The sequence below is a fragment of the Halichoerus grypus genome, chromosome 9 (genome assembly GCF_964656455.1).
Source record: "Halichoerus grypus chromosome 9, mHalGry1.hap1.1, whole genome shotgun sequence".
Classification (NCBI taxonomy): Eukaryota; Metazoa; Chordata; class Mammalia; order Carnivora; family Phocidae; genus Halichoerus; species Halichoerus grypus.
In genome coordinates this window covers 14,398,473-14,417,416 of record NC_135720.1, presented here as the reverse complement: position 1 = coordinate 14,417,416, position 18,944 = coordinate 14,398,473, and the positions used below count along the sequence as shown (strand labels likewise).

Sequence of the window (18,944 nt, the reverse complement as noted above, 5' to 3'; positions counted from 1 at the left end):
GTAGCTACTACTATAATGTTTCAGATCCACTAAAGGTGTGAGGAAAGAGAAAGGGAATGTATTCTCTGCTCCCAGAAGTGACTGATAGGCCAGTGTTTCCAGTGTATTACCAACTACAAAAAGAGAACTTTGTCTTATAGGGACAGCACCTTTTACACTCCCAACTCCACAACCCCCAAATTCCAAAGGGGAACAATTTGACAAGTCTGGTCACAGAAAAAGTCCTTACCAGTTTCTGCCCAGACAGGACCTCCAGAAGAGCAAGCAGCTTAACACCATCTTTCATGTCTTCAAAAAGATCATCTATCACCAGTGGGGGTTTCCGCTAGAAGATAAAAAATTAGTTAAGTGCAAAAAAATGCTTCTCTCTCTCTCTCTGCCATACCTTTGCTACTCACTGTGGTGAAATCTGTACAAATAATTTCTAAATACCTAAATTCTTTATTTTGGATATGATTGGCAATTACCAATTATTGGAGAAAAACAACCCTTTGGAGAGAAACTTACTCAAAAACCTCAGGAGACTTAATGCTTGGGCTTTCATATACATATCAGTTTCTTTCTAGAAAGGAATTTTTGTCAAGAGTCAAAGAGATGGTATGGGGTAAGAGAAGGAAAAGAGGTCACTATCAACATAAAAGATGAGACATTGACGCAGGGCCTAAACGAGGAAGAGGAGGTGCCCCAGATAAACTGTACCAACCTCCCAACTTCACTGTGGGCGAGCACGTTACCACGGCTTACCTAAGCCCATTCTGGCCGCAGTAATCTCCTTAGCTCAGGGGCCAGCTGCGGGAGCACAACTAAGGTTGCAGACTGACTCTCTTGTGAGTTAGCTGGCCAGGTCCTGTTTCTCGCCTGACAAATCTAGCTCAGCTTCTCTCAGAATGTGGCGCTGAACTCAGAGGATCGTAAGTGCAAGATTACAGACTGATCAGTGCAAATCCATCACCACTACTGGAAAAATAAGTCAAAGCCCATTTTCAATTCATGGAGGGTCTTTTATTTTTTTATAAAAATCACTAAAATACCTAATATATTGGGCTTTGTCAAACCTTGAATTCAGGTCTATCTTGGCTCAGAAGAAAGGAAACAGGTGATGATGCTAATGTTCATGGTCAGTGGAGGATTGGTATCCTCAGATTTCTCACAGAAAGAACTTTTCCATTTATTACCTAGGTTCAAGCGCTATAGTTTCCTGGTTCTCACTGAATCATGTTAAAAGCCTAAGTTATATTTCTGACTATATCCAATTGTCTTTCTTTCTAAAAAAGAAAAAAGAAAGGAAAAGTTCTATGTAGAGATATTTAATCACCAAATGTTTTATTGAAATGAGACGTTTTTCTCTACTCACTGATAGGGAGCATTTATATTTCTCTTATGACTGCATGAATTACAGTCTCTGAATGGCACAATTCTATTTTTAAATGCATTTTCTCTCTTTATAAAATGAACAGCTGAATACATTTTGTTCTCATACTGTGAAATACATGTTCAAAAATAAGTTTTCATTTTCAGGTATTCTCTTTTATATTCCACTATTCACACTGCTTATAATTAATATAGCAAAAAATGTAATAATGACTTTATATTCTACGGATATAAATAAAATTATTAGTGAGCTACAATGAAAACTATTCAGTGTGATAAGAATCAAAATTATTGTATTAGTTATATGTAATCATTAAAAATATGGCCTGTTTATCATGCAAAATATCCATTTGTATCCTAAGAATATAAATGCAGTATAACAATGAGGAAAAAGTTAATAAATATGTGATATATTCAGTGAACAAACGCAAATGAATTTTTTCTTATACTGTGTTAACCTGAAAATATATAAAGAAAATGAAACTAAGCAGGGAATTTTCTTGAAATGATAAAAATTCCAAGAAATTTGACACAAAAAAACAAGTCACATCCATTCATCCATTCAGCCTTTGTTTTTTTTTTTTAAATATTTATTTATTTATTTATTTGAGAGAGATTGTGCATGCAAGACAGAGAGAGAGAGTAGGGAGTAGGAGTAGGGGCAGAGGGAGAGGGGGAGGGAGAGAGTCTCAAGCTGACTCCACATTGAGCCTGGGTCTCCATCTCACAACCCTGAGATCATGACCTGAGCCAAAACCAAGAGTTGGATGCTCAACCAACTGAGCCACCCAAGCACCGCCCCCCCAATCTGCCTTTAAACACAAATTCATCTCTGCCACTTTGAAGACCATTTTCTTGTGACCCCACTTCTGCCTCTGATGTTTCTCCTATCGAATCTACTGGTGCCCCACAGTCTTCCTTCCCCTCCAGCTGCTTCTGCACATGCTTGTGGACACAGCCATCAGGTCAGCAGTGACCCCTGAGCAACTCAGCTCATCAGCCTCTCTGTGTTGACTGCTGGTACCAACCTCTCCTTGATCTGTTCTTCCCCAAACCTCTTTAATCAGCCTGCCTGGTTCACAAACCTCTTTTCTTTCTCTCTCTCCTTTCTTTCTGACAGTGGTCATCACCAAGATCAATCCTGACTCCTCTGTTCTTCACAAAATTTTGTTTGGATAGACTGACTCCTGAATCCTTCTGTCCAGGTAAATGACAGGCACTCAATATATATTTTTAGCTGAATGACTGACTGAATAAATGAATAAATGTAATTTTCTAAAAAAAATGATTTTTGGGGTGCCTGGGTTGCTAAGTCATTAAGCATCTGCCTTCGGCTCAGGTTATGATCCCAGGGTCTTGGGATCGAGCCCCGCGTGGGGCTCCCTGCTCAGCGGGAAGCCTGCTTCTCCCTCTTTCACTCCCCCAGCTTGTGTTCCCTCTCTTGCTGTCAAATAAATAAATAAAATCTTTAAAATAAATAAATAAATAAATAAATAAATAAATAAATAAATAAATGATTTTTGTAGCCCTTATGCCCATATTAATGGCTCTTAAAATATGGTACATATATAATGGGTAAAGAAAAATGTTCTCCAGTTTCCAGGCTATCAGACTGCAACACAACACAGAATATCTTGTTTCTGAATGTCTTATTCACAGTAAGAACCCATTAAGTATTTGTTGAAGAAATGACTGAAGTTTCCAGTCTGCATGATAAAGAAGGGTAGATGGTTTTTATTACAAGAACAGATACCTAGACTACCCTCACTTTCCTCTCTCTGCTTGGTAAATTCCCGCTCAATTTTCATGACTCAGCTCATACTTAATCTTTTTCAGTTTTCCAACTAGAATTAAGTCACTTCTTTTGCCCTAAATATGTTGTTCAGATCAGAATGATCATGTTGCATTACAGTTAGTTATTTACAAATCTGTGTCCCCAGGAATTCAGATCATGGGGCAGCTTCCTGAAGGTAAGGAAGTTGGATATATCATTATATACCTAATACAAAGCACAGTGCTTAATACTAGTTGGCAGTAATCATGTAAATGGTGAGTGAATCACACTCAACAGAGATATGTGATGCTTATTTGCAAATATCTTTGGGAATCTTAGAGATACACACAAATAAGATCATGATGCAGAATTTCTCTTTTTATAGGAAATACTAGTTGCTTCTGGAAATTTTTCCACCAGTGTCTTCCTGCACAAAGTAAAGAGATGTAGACTGATGGTTATTACCAGTCTAAATAGAAATTGGGAGAAAATATTTCTCCTTAAAATAAAAATGTTTAAAAAATGTTTTTATCAATTTAATTTGTAATGCACAAGTACCATATTTTCAACACACTGAATTATAGGACCAAGCACTATGTAATCAATTCTTTACTTAACTAGTAAAAGAGGTGGAATAATAAACTTCTGGCCAGCCTTACTGTAAAGAGCTGGCAAAAATGAATACTAGAGAATGATCTTCATATTTCTATAAACTCTATCCAATTAGATATAATGTAAACATTGTTCAAAATTAACAAAACACATCAAAAATTACATCAGAATAAAAACATTGTAGTCATTATTGGATAAGTTTTGCTCTTCCATTTTGCATAAAGAATTGTTTACATATAGCAAATGATCAACTAGAGGAGACCTTTACTATTGTGACTATATCATTTATTTTTTGGAACAATGTTTTAATAAAAAACCTTTCAGATAAAATGTCTTTCCTGTCACATATATAAATACTTACAGCACCAATCTGATTACTCTGGCTGGATTCAGGTCATGGTACTGGCCGCCAAAAGAAAGAGTTAGGAAAGAAAGTAACTAATTGGAGCCTGACTTAATGGAAAAACAAAGATAATGTGGTTTTGTTCCTATTCCCTACCAATTTTCAGTTTTAAGCATTAGGCAGGACTCTATCAGGCACTTTTCAAAACCACAATTATCATTTTTTACTATTATTAAGGTAAAATTGTGATAAGCTCTTTTTTTGGTGCAGTATTTTTTAAAATTGTATTCTCCTTAGACTTGACAGTCACATTTAGATTTCTGTAGTGGAACCAAAATATATTCATGCTGAATCTGAGGTTGTTCGAAGAACAGAACTTCCCAATTGGGTCAGTGGGAGAGGGAGATAAAGATGGGAGAGAGAACAGAGGAAGTAGTACTTCACTTCTGTGGCTACTCCTTTCTCTCAGCTCTCCTCAAACGAGGTTTAAACCTAAAATTCTAGCTCTAAGAGGACTGCCTGGGTCTAAAAGTCCCTGGAAACAGGGAAGTTGCACACGCCTCTGTGCCTGGTTATACCCTTGGGAGTTAACTCATGACTGAAACAGACTTTACGGAGCTTTTTTCACTCTTTCTTCTCCTCCTCCTTTATTTTTGCTATTCAGCTCCTTTAATGACACATAATGAGATTCAAAGTCCATCCTTGATCTTTACGGAATGTAGACGTACAGGTATCTTTGACATAATTTTTCCTGACCATTTCCTCTATTTGGGGAAAACAACCTCTTTTCTAACATTGTGTGTGTGTGAATATCTTGTGTCACTTGACTAATCTATAAGCATCAGCACATATTTAAGCCTTATCTACCATCTATTTTCATATTTTTATCCATGAAAGGATGGCCATGTTTGCTCTGCGACATGTTGATTTTATGCCCCTAGAAACAATTATGCTGCTTAGAGGAAAAGGAATAAGAGAATAATTTTGATGAAAACAGATATCAGATATAACTATTTGGCATGAAATAAAAATTTAAGTAATTCTCACATTTAAAAATTACATATGAAATGAAAAATGTTGATGCATAAAGTAAATATGACAAAATAGTCACATTATAGACTACATATATGAATTCCAATATTTACTAGATGATTCCATGGCTTAGATATTTACACCTTCTAATTCAGTAGGTGTTTTAATAGGAATGAAATGAGGAAAAAAGAAGAAGGTAGGAAAGAATCAATAATGTATTGTTGAACATCTCAATGTGTCAAGCACTATGCTGAGGGCTTGTATACATATTATCTCATGTAATATTCATAACCACTACCTATGGGAGTATCACTTCCTATTTCAAAGCAAGAAATCTGAATCTCAGAGAGGTTCAACCATTGGCCTAGATCACAACCCTTGTAAGTGATTAGATTTGAGCCCAGGTTTATTATACTTTGAGCCACCTGTTAGATAGGAAGTTTAGTACAAAAAATACAGGTATTAACATAAATATTTCCTGAATAATACATAAACCTATATATGTGATTTTTGTTTAATATCAACATGAAAAGTATTAACTAATCAGCTGAAGTGCCTGCCATTCTACTAGAAACAAAAAATTTATTAACAAAAAGCCACTTCTATATATGAATGGATATAAAAGAAAGACTAAATAGTAATAATAGAAATATTATGTATATAAATACATACTGGCATAGACAACAGTTGGCCTGATTCACACCATGTCCCCTAGTGGTCATGTTTGTGTGACAGCCCTATCTTTTGTTACATGAGTGACCTGAGCTGCACCCATCACATTCTCTGCTTGGATCCAAAAGTTAGCTGGAGTCAAGTTGTCACATGGCAATGACCTAAATACAATTGTCACCGGGTCCTGCTGTTGAGGTCCCAAGAACTACTTGCCTCAGTCTTTCTCAAGATTGGGTCTGTCAGAATGTCCAGGCTCCTCAAGACCATCCTCAGCTTTATGATGCACTAGAAGAACCCACAGGACTCAGAAGTGCTATTTTACTCATGATTACAATTTATTACAGTGAACGGACACATTAATATCAGCAAAGGGACAAAGCTCAAAAAGCAGGGTCCAGGAGAAACCATGTATGAGTTTCCAGGGATGAATGATCTTCCAGTAGGAGTACATAAAGACATGCCTAATTTTTCCCAGAATGATGTGTGATGATATGTGTGAAGTGTCAGCAACCAGAAAAGCATGCTCCATGAGTTTTGCTCCACAGAGTTTTTATTTGGACTCTGTAACTTAGGCATGCGGTGCTTACATAACTGACCTCAGCTACTCGGACTCCAGCCCTTCCCCTGTCCCAGCTCCCCAGAAAAAACAGATGGGTGTTCACCATGAAACACATTGTTAAATTAATCTCATCAAAGTAGTAGTACAGCATGGCCCAAGGTCTAGGCATATAAAACTCTCTTATCAGGCAGAATATTCCAAGTGCTCAGAGGTTATCTCCCAGGAGCCGGTTAAGGACCATTCCTAAAGATAGGTCTTTATTTGCAATGTATGGAGTTTGAGCAACCCAAGCCTGCTGAGCTAATCTTTTCCTGCCCAGTCAGAATGTATCTTCTCAATAGATTTCACTTCTTAGTTAAATAATTTAAGATCATTTCATTTACTTGTAACAAAATAAAGCACAACAGACATGTGGGTCTATTTTGTTATTACTTTGTAAACACTATCTGAATGTAACAATTTACAGTTCAGTGCCCTTCCACTCCTACTCCATGATAAGATCCACATAAGTGACCAAAAATAAATTTATGCTTTACTGATGAGAGTGTGCATTTTCAGGGAGACCTAATTGTATTTGATGTGAAAAGATGTTTTATAGACTTTTGACCAATTGATATCAGTAAATGATGAAGGTAGACACAGCTGAATATTGTTGATAAACAAACATACATTCATACATGCATAAATGAATAGAGCCATTTCACCTGGACCACTGTATGCCTATATCCAAAAATAACAAAAATGGAGATAGACTAAAAATATTTTTACCATTTTTAACTTTGCATTAAGAGGACAATCCTATGCACATCAGTTGAGGTGAAAGAAGCATTGAGTATTATATTGCAGTCAGAAATGTAGAAGAGCACAAATCTACCTTGAAACATTACTAGCATATCATTACTTCATCAACAGATATACCTACACATCTGCTAGAATCTTAGGGTCCCTTAGCCTCAAGTATCACACAGCTATCAAGGAGATTTACAGCATGAAGGTTTTAGTCTTGAGCAAATAAAAAGGCAAAATCTCCCATTTCATGCCAGGACCAACCCAGGTCTTCATTTATTATCATGACTTTTAATCTCAGAACAGTTGGATAGTGTTTTACTGAACACTTTTCGCCTTGGGGAAAGAGCTCTCAAAACATTTTATGACACACAAAAAAGCTATAACATTTTACTTTAAAATACTAACTACATATCCTATGGTTTAAAATTTGTGATTGCTGGATACCCACTGATACCAATAAAACGGAAGTAGAAAAGGCCTAAAATAAAAGCACATGGTACAGATTACTCTTTACTCCAATTGAGACACACGCACACCGTTGAGCACCGCCAGGCTTGCTGAAAATTACACATAATCATGGCATAAAATATTCTCAAAATGGCCTTCTGCACAGGCTGTGGAGGGATCCCAAGGCAAAGGCAGGTTCTCAAGGTGTATCCTGTGCACCCCTGAAACCTCTGTATACAGAATGACCCATCACTTCTAGAGCCAGATAAACCACTACCTCTGGTTTCCATGTTTCAGGTAGGAACAATTTCACAGGCTGAAGGGGAAAAATCCCATCTCAGGACCAGTCTATAGTGTTCACATTCTTTGATGGTTATCTTATGGGTGGAAACAGCAAGCTAAACAACAGGAACAGAGAGGAGAGTGGGAAGGGAAGAGGAGTTGACCAGCAAAGGTGGAGTGAGTTACCTCCCTGAAGATTGGCTAAGAGCCCACCACACTAAAATATCTAAAAATGCCAAAGTACCCCTGGACCAGAGCAGCAAAATCATGATTATCAGTACTGGTGGGAACCACATAAAACTGATGCAATATCTAAAAGTTTTGCCATTTTATTCAGAAAATCTAATTAGATGTTCCCAATATCTCCAGAAACAAGGTGAAGTAATTACAATTTTATGTGTAATCTGTTTCTCTTCCATTGCCTTCATAAAAACACTATTGTGATTATTTTCCACCTCTACTTGTCAAAGGTGAGAAGACAGTTCCCATTCTTTTTTATTTCCTATGACAGCATAGTCATTTCCACTTCCTTAATTACTTAGTTTAATTCCAAATACATATCCCAAAGGCAATGACTACTGTTTCAGTCCAACTTTAAATCTGCTTGGAAAACTCTGCTCTTAACAATTTTCATGTGGAATAAAATTATTTTCAGTACATAGCATAAAAGAATCACTCTCCCCAAGTTATTTGTTTTATTCAGTACAAAGTTGGGGCTATCCGTTACTCTTAACCTTTGTTCATAAACCATATCTGCTCCACCAACAAATTTTGGTGGCTTTATCTTTAAAACTCATCCAGAATCCAACCACTTTTCACCACCTCTGCTGCTTACTGCCTTGGTATAAGCCACCAGTCTCTTGCCTGGATGACTTCAACAGCCTCCTAACTTAAATCCCTCCTTGTGGCCTAACCCCTCTTCAGTCTCTACTCAACAAAACAGCTTATTTGCTCTCTTTCCTGTCCATTTCCCCCATTAGGATATAAGCACCCTAATGCAGGGATTATTTCTTCTGTTTTGTTCACTGCCACATTCTCAGTACCTAGAACATTGCCAAGTAGATAAACAGCATGTTAAAATATTTAATGAGGGGCTCCCGGGTGGCTCAGTAGGTTGAGCATTTGTCCAGCTCCTGGTTTCAGCTCAGGTTATATCTCAGGGTCCTGAGATATAGCCCTGCATCAGGCTCTGAGCTCAATGTGAAAGTCCCTTTCCTTCTGCTCCTCCCCCTGCACACATACCCACTCTTACTCTCTCTAAAATCAATAAATATTGGGGTGTCTGGGTGGCTCAGCTTGGTTTAAGCATCTACCTTCAGCTCAGGTCATGATCTCAGGGTCTTGGGATTGAGCCCACCATTGGGCTCCCTGCTCAGTGTGAAGTCTGTTTCTCCCTCTCCTTCTGTGCTCTCACTCTTGCTCTCTCTCAAGTAAATAAAAAAAAAATCTTTAAAAATAAATTAAAAGTAAATAAATAAATGAATAAAAATCTAAGTGAGAAAAATATTTAATGAGTATATGTATGAATAAATAAAGCATATTTCTAAAAGGAACGTTGACAAATATTATCAAAATGTTTATTAACCTGCATAAACTTTGCTAGATCTATATCTATGTTATCAATGAATTAATAATTCTATTAATAAATTAATAAAGGTTATTCTTTGTGAAATGATGATTTTCCTTTGTAATCTTTTAGTTACATATTTGGAAATAATGAGTTTATCAATATGCTTAGGATTACCAAACTGAAGTGGTTTTAGAAAATAACAGAAGAATGATTTGGGGGTGAATTATTACATTTTCCTTTTCCTCTTTGCTTTTTTTGTCCTCATCTTAGTTCATTAATGGTCCCACTAAAGTGTGTACAAGGAAACGGATGGGAGTAAAATGCATTCATGAAAGAGCTTCTATATTATCTTTTAGCACTGTTGATGGGGAAGACAACTGAAGAAGGGCGTAGCCACAAAAGAGATACTTTATGACTCTGAAGATGTCAGAGTAATCATTAGCATAGATTATTAAAAGAAAGCATGGAAAATCAAAAGTGTCCCTGTCAAAGAGTGTATGAATCTAACGTGGTATTAAAACAAAATGTTTAATGGAATGTATTATGGGTTCTTCTCCCCTTCTCCCTCAAGATGTGGAAATTTTAAACCCCTGTACTTCAAATGTAATCTTATTTGGAAACAGGATCTTTGGAGAGGTAATCAAGTTAAAATAAAGTCATCAGGGTGGGTCTTTATCCAATATGACTAGTATCCTTATATAAAGGGGAAATTTGGACATAGACACAGACAGAACAGAGGCAGGATCTGCACTAATACAGCTGCAAGCCAAGGACTGCCAGGTACTTCAGGCCACCACAAGAAGCTAGGAAGAGGCAAGGATGGATTCTACCCAGGGTGTCAGAGGGAGCATGGCTGTCTAGCCATGAGAACCTTGATATAATAAATTTCCCATCTTAAGCTGCCCAGTATGTGGTACTTTGTTATGGCAGTTTTGGCAAATGAATACAGAATCTAAATAATGTTTTATAATACCTTTCAAAAATTCTTCTAAAAAGTGAGAAGATGCTCATAGCATGCCTGAGGTCATCCAAAAGACAATATTTAAAATGTTTAGTGCCTATCCTTAATAGCCCCAAAGATCTAAGTCTGGCAGATGTTTTTTGCATATTGAAAGAGCAGCTCCATTTATAGGAACACTAAACGATGACTGTTTGAGACTATTTGTTTTTCCCTAAGGACTTAGTGTTAAACCATATATTTATTTCACAGCAAATACCATAAAGATTGAATCAAGGGAATTTAAATACAAATATAACACTGTATTCCATTTGATGAAATGAGAGAAAATGTAAAATTACAAAATTTTGAAACCAATGATAATGTCAAGATTACTTACACTATCTTTTTCTAATTAAAAATCTAACTTCTGGAGCGCATGGATGGCTCAGTCGGTTAAGCAGCTGCCTTCAGCTCAGGTCATGATCCCAGGGTCCTGGGATTGAGCCCCACATCAGGCTCCCTGCTCCATGCGGAGTCTGCCTTTCCCTCTCCCTCTGCCCGTCCCCCACTTGTGCTCATGTGCATGTGTGGTCTCTCTAATAAATAAATAAAATCTTTAAAAAAATCTAAGTTCTTGTGAAAATTTTTTTTAAAAGATTTTATTAATTTATTTGACAGAGAGAGACACAGTGAGAAAGGGAACACAAGCAGGGGGAGTGGGAGAGGGAGAAGCAGGCTTCCCGCCGTGCAGGGAGCCCGATGTGGGGCTCGATCCCAGGATGCTGGGATCATGACCTGAGCCGAAAGCAGACACTTAACGACTGAGCCACCCAGGCGCCCCTTGTGAAAATTTTTTTGAAAAACACATCTTTAAGTTGTTCTCTTTGGGGGCCATGGTGGCACTATACAATTATCATAGCCTATATATCTTGCATGAAGTTCAGGAATTTGCTAAGATAAATAAATTTTAAAATGTGAAAGAACTAACATCTTTATAACTGTCAACTTTTAAAATATTTATCCCAACATAAATTCTTTACTCAAAAATGAAGACTATTCTGTCAGATCTAAAAAATAACAGCAATTAGGTAGGAATTCCCTCAAATTCAAGTCCACCTCATCTCTGCCTTCCTCTTTCACTCCATCCCAAATTTAGGCACATCCAAACTCACCCTTCCTATTTCCTCTGGTCTCAGAGAAGGAGAGGTGTCTCTCCTTTGGTACAAATCTACATGTTCCACCTGTGCTCTTGATTTTCTCTCCCACCTTGCCTCCTTGAGAGCCTGTGTCTTTGAAACAACTTTCTTTCCCTTCTTTTGCAGTCTCTTCCCCTCTACTTAGTTCTTGATCATTCCTTTCAATAGACACACACTTAAAACTACCCTTTATTAAAACAGCTCCCACCAGATCCTATGTTCTGTTTTAGCTAATACTCTATCTCATGAACATGTAAGTACATTCAGTGTCCTAACATCCTTACCTCTCATTTACTCACCAGTTTGCTAGAGTCTGATTTCTGTTATAACGTGGCTACTCCCTATGGTGGTCAATGATTTCCTAACTGCCAAATCAAATGGGTTTATCTCTGAGTAATTTCTCAGTCCAAAACTAGACTACTAGCTTTCCCCCAAGCCTGTTGTATTCTCTACCTTTGTGAATGATCGCAATCATTTGCTCATGTCAGAAACCTAGATGTCATTCTTGACTCCTTTTTCTCCAAGATTCTGATTAATTACTGAGTCTATTCCTACGTATCTTCCAATGTGTCTACTTTTCTCCTACTCCACCTCTAATGTTACTTGTTCCTGTTCTAATTTATGACAGAGAGAGATACAGAGAGAGACAGAGATTTTTAGGGCCAGGGTGATCATTTAATTCCTTGCCGAAGATTCTTTAATGTCTCCTACTGCCCATACCACAGTACGAGTCCTCTTAATGACTGGCCTTTGACCAATGTTACCAACCCACTCCTGGAACCATATTTTCAGGTATTCTGAACTTCCATTTCCTTTAATGTACCATGTTTTTTTCTCATCTCTCAACTTTTAAAAACATTGGTTCCTTCATGTACCAAATCCCACAGGCATTGCTTAGGCCCTAACTTAAATGTTTCTTTCTCTGAAAGCCTATTCTGATGCCTTCCTTCAGATTTCCCCTGTGGTTGGTTGTGCTTGTCATGTGCTCCCTGACACCCTGTACTTCCCCTCTCACGGCATCTACCACAACACCCTGCTGTAATTGTTTCTTCTGTGAGACTATCAGTTCCAGGATGGCATGGACAATGGGTCTATTCACTACTGTGTCCACAACCCCTAGCACCTAATAGGTCCTTAAAAAGTATTTGCTGCATAAATATCCAAAGAAACAAATGGAGCATGAGAGTATATAACACAGTGGTTAATGCCCAAACTTAAGAAGCCTGGGGTTGAAATCTGGTTTTTCATCTACTTGTTATGTGACCTTGAATTTATTAACTCTAAGCTTTGGGATCATAATCTGTAAAATGGTGAAAATAATACTTATATTTGATTCTTGTAGTGAAGATAAAATAAAAGACAAAGTTGCTGAGGCAGAGTAATTGGCACATGGTAAAAGTTCAATAAATGCAATTTAAAAATATTTTTAGCAATGAGTGATGAGATGCTAGAACTGAATCAGGACCTAACTTTGAAAAAACATTACTTGAAATCAATATGGGGCTAATTAAAAAACAAATACCTTCTTTCATTAATAGGGCAAACAGAAAAGAAAGATTCAGGTATCTTCTTGAAAAGAAAATGATAGAGTCCATGTCTGATGAAACCCCATTCCTGAAAGGAATTATCAGGTATATAAAATAAATGTAACCCACTAATTTTTGTTAAAGTTACATTACATTATATTGACAATTTGTGATTTGTAATGTTTTAAATAATTACAGAAGCATAAAGGTTTCAATTTGAAAACAAAGAAGACATCAAAAAAAAAAAAAGAACTGCTAATTATATCCACAAGTTTAGAAAATCTACATCTGTGTACTAAAAGTGGCATAAAACACATATACACAGAAGATTCTTGGGTTTTTTCCTTGCTTCAGTAGCATTTTTGTTTTAAGAAAAGGTTTTTTTTGTTTGTTTGTTTTTGTTTTTTAAAACAGATTGCTTTCTTATTTGCACCCTATCTCTTCCCACAGCTGTCATAATATTTATAAAGAATTGTTATAATAGAATGGAATGCCATCAATAAAAGAGCTTATTATTTTCCTTAATTAGAAGTAAATAGTTTGTTAATTTGCAACTGAGCAAAACAGCCAAGAACAAAATTAAAATTTTCCCATTAAAAACCCTCCCCAAATTCATCTCCATGAAAAATCATTTAAACATCTCCTAACGCACCCAAGATTGAATGATCTTAGGAGAGAACAATCTATTTTTCTACTTCTCAATTCAACATTCCAGCCCTTCAAACCTTGCAGAACCTAGCATTAAAGCGATTTCTAGATATACTCAATTTCCAAAGAAAATTTTGAGAAAATAGATACAAATTTTCTTCTAAATAATGAGTCTTTTAAATTGTCCTTTAAAATAAAAGTTTTATTCTTTTAATTTTCTTAAAAATTTTAAAGAAGGCACTGTAGTAGTAAGATATTATCACGGAATTTAGGATGAAATGGTTTACCATTCCAGTTTAAATCCACAAACATTCCCATGACTACTCTGCAAAAGCTCTCAGACAACTGAGATCCTGCCAAATATTTACAACTTACATTCTAGAAAAGTTGAAACTCTTATTTTTTTTCCTGCCAACTTAGCACTTTCCTCCTTTCTTGTTCTTAGAGATAAAATAACTTGGCACATTATGTAGCATAAGAAATAAGTGAATTAAGATTAATATCTTGGTTACTAGCATAAAAAATATTTTCGACATGGGTCATTTTCTTACCATTATTGGTAGATGTCAACAGAAAATTATATGGGAAAAAGAAGACAACCAAGGAATAAAATGCATTTTAACTATTTTAAGTGGTTTGGTTCTGAGATTATCTAAACGATTCCAAAGCACAGAGCAATGTACTACAAGGATTACCAGACAATGAAACGAAATCCCCATGCCAGGACTGAGTTTTCATCATTATATTATAAGTTTGGAAGAAATTCTCATGTACTTTAAGCCAGACCTCAGAATGAACTTTGGGCCAGTTATGGACTGAATGTTTATGTGTCCCCCAAATCCATATTGTAGTCTTAACCCTCCAGTGTGATAGTATTTGTAAGTGGGGCCTTTGGGAAGTAATTAGATGTATATGAGGTCATGAGGTGATGCCCCCATGATGGGTCTAGTGTCCTTACGAGAAGAGGAAGAGAGACAGAGTTCTCTCTCTCTCTCTGCCATGTGAGGACCCAGCCAGGAAGAGGACTCTTGCCAGGAATCGAATCTGTCAGCACCTTGATCACCTTGATCTTGGGACTTCTCAGGCTTTCAGAACTATGAGGAGTAAATGTTCTCTAAGTCCCTGGTCTACAGTATTTTGTTATAACAGCCTAAGCTGACTAACACAGGGTCTAAATTTGTTGAGTATTTGTTGGACAAAATAAACAAGAAAACATACAAACAACACATCAAACCAGACTCAGTCTGATCCAAGAAATTATAGGGTACCCAATCCTTTCAAAGCTGACAGCAATTATGTCTCCATCTTGGGGGTAGACTAGCTCTTAGTTATAGGATAAACCACTGCCTTGGTTATTTAATAAGCAAGAAGAAAGAGGGAAAGTTGGTTTCAAAAAGTTCTGGGGGATTAAAAAAAAAACATGTTGAGACAGGTCAAATTGCTTATTTGTGGGTTATTTCTTCTAGTGAGAAATGTTTTTATCCTGAGTACTTAGGATTTCCCTGTGACTGAAAGCCTGGCTGTTGCTGATAAGTGATTGGGAGCCAAGGACCAAAAATTCATGAAGCTGCTTTCATAAAAGACTTAGTAAAACCTTGGGCCTAACATACATCTCTGTGAAGCTTAGCTGACTATGGGTGTACACGCTCACCTGCGTGCATGTGTGTACACATGCATGCCTGTTGTCCATGTCCATAAGGTGCTAGACTGATGGGACCAAGCACACTCAAGCATCACAGAATGGCTTTGGAAACAGGCCTTCCAATGGAGGCAGTTGGAAAAGTGACACAATGTCCTGATCCAGAGGCCAGATCAAAGATATGAGGTTGACCTTTTTTTCTGTTGCAAGTAAAATATTATCATTCTCACCTCAGAAGTAAGTGAGCACATTGCAATGGTGTGGGAAGTGTGTGTTGCCATTTCAGTTTGGGTGTGCCTGTAAAGGTGACCTCAGTGGGACTGTGAAGCCCTGCATGTGCAGGTTGCATGTGATTTTGTAGGGGTAGGATACAGACAGAAAGAGAAGGACAAAGATGGAATGGGGAAATTAAGATAGAGACAGAAAGGGGGTTGGGTGGAGGTATAACGGAGTAGGAGGTGGGATGGGAGAAACAGAGATAGTACAGGAATAGGAAAGAGGTAGGAGGAAGCATGAGAAAGATAGGGCTAGAAATGAAAACTCAAATAGGGATGAAGGTGGGCAAAGGATGAGAAGAGAGAGAGGAATGAGTAGGGGATCATGTGATTAGCTGCTGAGACAAATGCAGACAAACATTGACTGTACAGCTATCCTAAAACTCTGCCATGGTAGGGCCACGGCTCAGATTTGATTTTTAAAATGTCTTCCAAATATAAGTGAGTCAGAAAAGGAAAAATATTCTCAAACGAATTTGAGGGTTTTAGCTATGTTTGGCAAGATACTACAATGTCAGTATAAATAAGTTCAGGAGAGCAAGTATAGGTATCATTGTTCTGCTTCAGTTTTTGGTTTTCAAGATGACCCAAGAAAAAGAAATCAAAATACAGAGGAGAAAACAAACAAACAAAAATCTCTATCAAATTAAGGTTATAATGGAGCAGTTGTGGAGGTAATAAGTTTCTGGGTATTTTCAAAATGATACCCTTAATGCAAAAATGGGTGAAGTAGGGAAAACATATGGACTTTAGATTCATTTCTGGATTAAAATTTCAGCAGCACCCCTTACCAGACCTATGAAGATGTGTGCTACAAAATAACCTGTGTAAAACACTTGGCACAGTACCAGAAATTAATCATTTTTCCCCATGTGATATCCTTACTATTCTAACAAAATAAGAAAAGATAAAGACTCTTTGCTGCCCTTGTTGTATTAAAATGCACCTCTGTGTAGTACTCAGCACTGTGCTTAGAGCTATTAAGATTTATAAAAAATTACAAGAATCAGCATAGGCCTTAAAGACTTTACATGGTTGTTGGGAAGCTGAGATACACAGTACAAAACAATTTCAGCCATGGTAAACTTCTCCACCTACGCTACAGGTTCTGGAGAAGTGCTAAGATTTTGGATTCTACTTTACTAGACCAGGAAAACCAGAGCAGACAGGGGGATGGCACTGGAAGAGGGGTATAGGGGCAACCGCAACCATGCTTAGAGCATCTGCTGGGGGGCAGGCTCACTGTTTCCCATGTGGTCAGAAATGACTTCGTGAGTGAGGGGCTAGCACTACACATTAAAGGTAGGACTTAGATATTTAGATGGGAAATTACAGGGGTGAGTTTATAAAGCAGGACTAGAAAAGAGAACAGGAAAGGATGCACATTGGTAGAGCCTATTCCAGTAATCAGTTATTACATAAGTATGTAAAGTATCTTGGAGCAATGATAAAACAAAGATAAAAACATTTTTGAGGGCGCCTGGGTGGCTCAGTTGGTTAAGTGACTGCCTTCGGCCCAGGTCATGATCCTGGAGTCCCGGGATCGAGTCCCGCATCGGGCTCCCTGCTCGGCAGGGAGCCTGCTTCTCCCTCTGACCCTCCCCCCTCTCATGTGCTCTCTCTCTCTCAAATAAATAAAATCTTTAAAAAAAAAAAAAAAAATTTTTGAAAATCAAAAGTCTTTCATATACTGTATGCCATGGCTTACATTCAGATTTTCCCTTCTTTTTAAGTATTCAGCACATAGATGTGTGTATCCCAATAACTCTAGTTTAAAAACTTTCACAAAGATATTGACTCCTATTTTTAAAAATCTGAAAAAATTAATTATAAGTTATTTTTTCCAATCAGATTAGAAAACACGGTTAAACTCAGAGTGTTAATAGTGTAAGGAAATGGGCATTCACACAAACTCTTGGTATATATTAAAATTATAAACATGCATATCTGTTGACTATCAACCTACTTCTAGAAATTTATTCTAAGTAGAAATATGCCCAAGGACTTTCAATGTAGTATTTTATATAATATTAAACAACTGGAAACCACTTAAATGACCATCAATAGGCTACTGGCTAATTTATGATTCATAATATATAAGTAATTATATTTATAATAAAATACTATTCAGCCATTAAAATTATTATGTACCTCTGTATCTATTAACATGGAAATATATACTGAGTGAAACAGAGGCATACACAACCATTTTTGTGAAATTGTGTGTGTCTGTGTGTAGAAAAATGGTGATCAGCATGTTAGTGATGGTTATATCAGTATCGTGAGATTTACGGTGATTTCTACTTTCTTTACACTGTATAAGAGGTTTATCATTAATATTACTTACAATTAGCATGTAATCTTTTTAACAATATGAAAAAACAGTAACTCTATTTTCATTTTGGAAAAAAAATAATCTTCCCCAACTAATGACAATTCTGTAGCAAAGTAATGGCCAGCTGGCACCAGCCAAGACAAGAGAAAATGAGCCCCCACCAGGGGCATTTACTGCCTTTTCACAGGGCAGATACTGGGGGCAACCACCATGTGACAGAATTCCCTTTTCATCAAGGGGCTTTTAGAAAGAGATTATAGGAGAGATAATCCCAGTTTATCCTGTGTCTAGATGCATCGTTTAGTCTTCTGTCTTTACTGGACTGTGAGCTTCTCAAGGCCTGGGAAAGTGTCTTACCAACATTTTTGTGTCTCCAAAACCTAGCTTAGACACGCAGTAAGCAGTTAATTTGTACAATGGGACTGTACTAAATCGCCATGCTTTGTTTGCTCCTGCACTATAAAAGAGGCTTTGGGGAAGTCCCTGATCAAAAACTGCTCATAGGGTTATGTCTGGTTATGTCCTATCGTCTATATTTATTTTTACAAATGTAATGTTTTTTAGTTCACATATTTTTTCATCTGCATTTATGAGACTAATTTTATTGTAATATTGCCATACTGGGATTTGTTTTCTAGTAGCATTTATGTTCAAAATCATTACAATGTACAAATACACAGTTACCCGATAACAACCTAATGTCGGTGTGGATAATCTCAGAATGATTAGTCTTTTTAGTGTCCTGCCACCATGGTTACTTTGCTATCGAAGCACCTAAGAGGGGGGTCCAGACACTGTCATGATCTACTCAGACTAAATTCTTTGCTCAAGTCAGACCACTCCTTGCTTCTTTCTGTTCCAAATAGTAACAAATGCATAAAAAAAAAAAAAATTAAGCACAAAGTCTCCTTTCCATATGACATACACCTTAGTA

At 37.0% G+C, this 18,944-nt stretch overlaps 1 protein-coding gene across 1 annotated transcript in view; it reads right to left on the bottom strand.

The window, feature by feature from the left end:
* The window catches only part of SYNE1 (spectrin repeat containing nuclear envelope protein 1), a 436,526-nt gene that overhangs the window by 334,582 nt on the left and 83,000 nt on the right, over nt 1–18,944 (bottom strand). The window contains exon 4 of the mRNA XM_078054564.1: nt 230–325. Within this exon, the coding sequence (XP_077910690.1) occupies nt 230–325 (96 nt within the window). The remainder of the gene's footprint in view (nt 1–229; nt 326–18,944) is intronic.